General features: G+C 44.5%; 1 protein-coding gene across 1 annotated transcript in view; it reads left to right on the forward strand.

Annotated features, from left to right (window-relative positions):
* stom (stomatin) overlaps window positions 1-5,777 on the forward strand; it is a 57,338-nt gene extending 51,561 nt beyond the window's left edge. Inside the window, exon 7 of the mRNA XM_085965545.1 lies at window positions 2,062-5,777. Within this exon, the coding sequence (XP_085821671.1) occupies window positions 2,062-2,265 (204 nt within the window). The 3' untranslated portion in view covers window positions 2,266-5,777. The remainder of the gene's footprint in view (window positions 1-2,061) is intronic.
* The last annotated feature ends 223 nt before the right edge of the window (window positions 5,778-6,000 follow it).

The following is a 6,000-nucleotide window of genomic DNA, read 5'->3' on the forward strand; positions in this document are numbered from 1 at the left end:
TCACCATCACCTTCAAGTCATGGGCTGAGAAGCGCAGGGCACGCACACGGGCCTTCTGTACCGTTGCCATGGCTCCTTCTGATCACCAGCAGTGTTCAGGCCTAGCTGGAAGGCTGCAGTGTGCAGGCCGTTGCAGCAGAGCAAGTCGACCCTTCCCCCTTTAAGAGCTGGCCGGCGCCACGGTGTCTGCTGTCAATCAAGAAATGACCGCACCTGCGCTGCGCCCGGCCTCGGCGCTATCCCTCAGCACCGCCGGCTTAGCGCCTAAAGATAGGTGTGCATCGCCAGTTTTAGCGTTCAAGCAACCTCTTAGGGCGAAGCTACTGAATATTGGCGAAGTGCCATCGACTTTGCGCCGGGCGCAAACTTTAGCGCCCACCCGACTTTACTGCCCCAAAAGTGGCTATACTGAATTTCTAGGCCATAGAGTCATAGAGTTATACAGCACAGAAAGAGGCCCTTCAGCCCATCGTGTCTGCGCCGTCCATCAAGCCCTGTCCAATCTAACCCCATTTTCCAGCATTTGGTCCATAGCCTTGTATGCAATGGCATTTCAAGTGCTCATCCAAATGCTTCTTGAATGTTGTGAGGGTTCCTTCCTCTACCACCCTTTCAGGCAGCGAGTTCCAGACTCCAACCACGCTCTGGGTGAAAAAGTTCCTCCTCAAATCCCCTTTAAACCTCCTGCCCCTTACCTTGAATCTATGCCCCCTTGTTATTGACCCCCCTACTAAGGGGAAAAGTTCCTCCTTTATCTACCCTATCTATGCCCCTCATCATTTTGTACACCTCAATCAGGTCCCCCCTCCGCCTTCTTTGCTCCAAGGAAAACAACCCCAGCCTGTTTAGTCTTTCTTCATAGCTGAGGCGCTCCATCCCAGGTAACATCCTGGTGAATCTCCTTTGCACCCCCTCCAAAGCAATCACATCCTTCCTATAGTGAGGCGACCAGAACTGCACACAGTACTCCAGCTGTGGCCTTACCAGCGTTTTGTACAGCTCCATCATAACCTCCCTGCTCTTATACTCTATGCCTCGGCTAATGAAGGCAAGTATCCCATATGCCTTTTTAACCACCTTATCTACCTGTTCCGCTGCCTTCAGGGATCTATGTACATGTACACCAAGGTCCCTCTGACCCTCTGTACTTCCTAGGGTCCTACCACTCATTGTGTATTCCCTTGCCTTATTTGTCCGTCCAAAATGCATCACCTCGCACTTTTCAGGGTTAAATTCCATTTGCCACTTTTCCGCCCATCTGACCAACCCGTTTATATCGTCCTGTAGCCTGAGGCTTTCCTCCTCGCAATTTACCACCCCACCAATTTTCGTGTCATCTGCGAACTTACTGATCATACCTTTTACATTCTCCTCCAAATCAATTATGTAGATCACAAACAGTAAGGGACCCAGCACCGATCCCTGAGAGATTGTGTAGATTGGGCCGATACTCTCTGGAGTTTAGAAGAATGAGAGGTGATCTCATTGAAACATACAAGATTCTGAGGGGGATTGACAGGGTAGATGCTGAGAGGCTGTTTCCCCTGGCTGGAGGGCCTTGAACTAGGGGGCATAGTCTCAGGTTACGGGGTCGGCCATTTAAGACCGAGATGAGGAGGAATTTCTTCACTCGGAGGGTTGTGAATCTTTGGCATTCTCTGCCCCAGAGGGCTGTGGATGCTCAGTCGATGAGTATGTTCATGGCTGAGTTAGATTTTTGAACTCTAGGGAAATCAAGGGATATGGGGATTGGGCGGGAAAGTGGAGCTGATGTCAAGGATCAACCATGATCTTATTAAATGGCGGAGTAGGCTTGAGGGGCCATATGGCCTACTCCTGCTCCTATTTCTTATGTTCTTAACTGTCTCGCAGTGCAACTGTTTCCCACTCCTTGAATTTTGCTCCCCCCCCCCTCTATATGTGTTAAATACATAGAGGGAGTATCTTCTCTGGATAAACAGAAAACCGTTGTAGATAAGATCAGTTATGAATGTATTTGCTTTTCCCATATTCTTGCTGCCGCGCTGTCTTGCAGGCTATTGACCCTCTTTGTTCTTGCAGGTGATTGCAGCTGAAGGGGAAATGAATGCTTCCAGGGCCTTGAAGGAAGCTGCTATAGTGATCTCCGAATCTCCAGCAGCACTGCAGCTTCGCTATCTGCAGACCCTCACCACCATAGCTGCGGAAAAGAACTCCACCATTGTATTCCCTCTACCAATGGACCTGGTGCAAAACATTATGGGGGCAGGAAAGTCACATAACTAGACACAAACCTTGACTGCAGTTTATATGTATGTTTTTCAATGACACACAGTTTTGGTTAGGATTACTTTAAAAAAAAATTTCCATGTTGTAATAACAGTAAGCAAGGGTACTGGTTTATATCGGGGGTGGATTAACAGCTAGACCTTAACTGGCTACTTCTACTGATAGTTCACTTTATGTAAATGCTTCTATTTTTGAACAATTTGATTCTTTGTTAAAGCAATGAGCCAGTGAAATGTATACAGTGATGGGCAAATTCATGGCATGCAGATGTCCACTAGACCTGAATGGACTGTGGCTTTACCATTGCAATTTTCATATTTCTGTAGTTGTAGTTTTGACCTGAATGTATGTTTGTTTGTTTTATAGCCATTCATTGGTGAAGCCAATAATATTCTCCGCACATTTACTGGTTTGATTTAGCGCAGTGATGTACGGATGCCTTTGTTCCATTTTCATCGCACAATGCAGTCGCAATCCTAAAACCTGTCCAGTTTAAATAAAGCCAATGCCATTTAACTCTGTGCTGTTCAGAATCCTTGGCAAAGGATTTTCACTCATTATGTGATGCCATTGAATTTTTGGAATTCAGTGTTGCACACACCTCACCTTGCTGCCTCCACCCCCCATGATTTTACATAATTTTTAAAAATGTAATTAGAGGACTTGTATCAAAGCATGTAGTTTATTTATGAATTTAATTTCTGTATATTCTATGGAACCTACACGTTTTGAACTTGATGTGTTAAAATCTTGTGCCCACTATTTTGCCTATATCAAAGGTCTGGATGGGAACTAATTAGACTGAAACCAAGAATTCAAAAAAATAATCCACCAAGCAGAGATTTGCAACCTTACTACGATCTAAAGAGCGTACATGGTTGGTGCCTTTAATGTGAAATACTCTAGTTACTTTTCCCATAAATTTATTGTACCTATCACGTTCCACCCACCCATGATGGAACGCGTATTAGTGCATTGCCCATTTAAATCTGTCTGACAAAACTCCGTACCGACTGGTACTTGGCCAGTATTGAGTATTGCTGCGTGCCTCTTAATTGGCACTTCAGACTGTCCGATCCATACAGCAGATTGGTGATGGGTGACGACACACCCGCTATGTGTGAAAACTTAAAAATGGATCTTTAAGTGGAGGGAGGGAGGGGTGAATTAAATGTAAGAATCAAATGGAATTTTTTTTTTCAAACCAAGTCTATGTGATTGGGGAAATGCTCTGTATCCAACTTTGCTAAAATGCTCCTCCTCCTCTGTTAACATGACCAGCTGTTATTTTGTTGTGTGATTTGTCATATTCCTAACTCGAGCAATCCTTTTTAAGTGTACCCAGCCACCTACACCAAGTACAGTACTTCACATGACATGCATGCTTAGACCATTGCCCATTAAACCCATTTGCTATCGGATTGGCTGGGATGAGTGCTACGTAAGTGAACATCACAGACGTTAAAAATTCTTGCCCCGATTCTTTTGTGCTGAAGTCTAGCTTTTGTTGCCGATTCATTGCATTGTGAATCTACTGTGCGTTTAGTTTCATGGCGTAATTCAAAAGTTAAGTCGCTCCAAGTGGTGCATTACCTCGCCATTCTGCCTGTGAGGTTTGTAGGGGAATGCTGCTGGGCTTAGTGCAGTGCAAACAAAGCCCAAGCCCAAGTCTAACACTAGAATCTACCTAAGGGGCAGAATCATAACGCCCATCCTTGGTTGATGGGATTGGCTGGGCTCTGGGAAGATGGTAGTAATGTGAAGCCTGCAGAGTTCAAACTTGACCCCCTTAGGGAGCCATACCATAGTACTATGGTTACAAATAGGTTTGTGCTGTGTCCAGGGTTCAGCAAACTCCAGAACAATGGTCAACCAACGGGGGTGGGGACGGTCGATGTTATGCTGGAGTAGTTCAGGTGGTTCGGCGTGCTTGAGAGGTTAAAAAAAAACTTGGACAGTGGCCTGATCGGGAAGGGAGAAAGAAATGCTTCTTAAAGTTTCATGTGAGAAGTGGGTTCTGTTTTAAGCCCAGTTTGTTGATTACTTTATAGAATGTAATGTTGCTGTAGGATCTTTGTTCTTATAATTCACTGATATTGGTAGTAAACTGAGCTTCACTATGAAACTGTTGTACCGTTAACATTTCTAGTGTATACTTTATATTAAAAAAAACACTGCTTAAATACTTGCAGTCAAATCAATGTGCCTGTCACTGGAGTGGATGCTTCTGAGACCTAAATAATACCGACACTGGGGAAATCTTTTTTGTTAACACTCTGACATAAGTGATAGTGGTAGGAACGTGAGTTAATCAGCTTGGTGTGTAATGGTGGGGCTTTCGTGTGCTCATTTCACCGGAGAAAGTGCCAATTTGCATCTACTCGATCTCGATCGCTGTGCTCCATGTCTGTTGCTAACCATCTCGCACGCACAAGCTGCTTTGCCGTCTAGAATATTATATTGGATCTGCATTTGATGTTTCATTATTTTCTACTGATGAAACTCATTCAACAGTGGCACCTGATCACATGCATATTCACAGGCAGCAAACATCATTGGGAACGGAAAAAAAACATTGGGACTGGGGGCGGGGGCATTGTGTTTAGTGCACTGCCCCTTTTTAACTTCAAGATGCTGGGTCTGAGTGCAGCCCAGACTGATGTGACGTGAGTCTACACTCTGCTGGGTGCATGTGAAATGAGTTTGGGCCGTTTAGCACTAAACTGGCAATCTCACAGGTGCTCACTGTGGTGGAAAATGGAACAAAGCCACACTGGTATAGTAGGAGATGCTGCTCTAAGGTTAAGAGTTGAGGCATGTCGTTGGAGCAGGGTGAAAACAACTTTGCTCTGTATCTGGCCATGCTGTACTTCACCCGGGAGCGCTTGATACTGATATTGGCAGAGAGAAGTGGGTCATCCTTCACCTGGAAGAGTCCAAAAAAAATACTTGGCCAGACATAATTTCTGCAGATTTTTTTTTTATGTACTTCCCTCGTCACCATTTATCGCTGAGTCACAACATACCCAGCACTGCACCAGATGGTTTTTTTTTTCCACATTCACTTTAAAAGTGACTATTCGCGCACCTTTTTTTTTTGTCTTTCTCTAAAATCCAAACCTGTAGCCAATTTGGATTGGAATCAGCACAGCCTGAGTCTGAATGGGGCACGACTAGAAGGCAAAGCTCACTGTTCAAGAAACCAAGAAAGCCAGGTCTGCTTAGACTTACCCTAGGTTGCCACATTTTTGACCAAGGCAGGGTTTTAGAGGCCTTACAACTCGATGCTATATGCTGTATAATTTTACTGCTCCTGAAGTTCATGAATGTAAATGGAGCAACATTTTAGAATGTACACTATATATGTAATAACCAAGGCAATTGCTTTACTTCCAAAAATGAATGCTTTTATTTTATCATTGATATAATGTTTCTGAAAGCATGTTCAATAATTGGTGTAGTGTACTTTTATAATCTTGCAATGCATTTAATAAATGTTATTAAACTAAGTCTTGTTTCTATATTTATAACTTCCTCACTTTTTTTTAAGACTCGTAAATGTGCACTTTGTGTTTCTCACTGAGTGGAGGAGCACCCACACGAAGCCATCACCCACACGAAGCCATCACCCACACGAAGCCATCACCCACACGAAGCCATCACCCACACGAAGCCAGCACCCACACGAAGCCATCACCCACACGAAGCCATCACCCACACGAAGCCATCACC

The sequence above is a fragment of the Somniosus microcephalus genome, chromosome 23, assembly GCF_052327205.1.
Source record: "Somniosus microcephalus isolate GS21.2 chromosome 23, FLI_Smic_1.0, whole genome shotgun sequence".
Taxonomy (NCBI): Eukaryota; Metazoa; Chordata; class Chondrichthyes; order Squaliformes; family Somniosidae; genus Somniosus; species Somniosus microcephalus.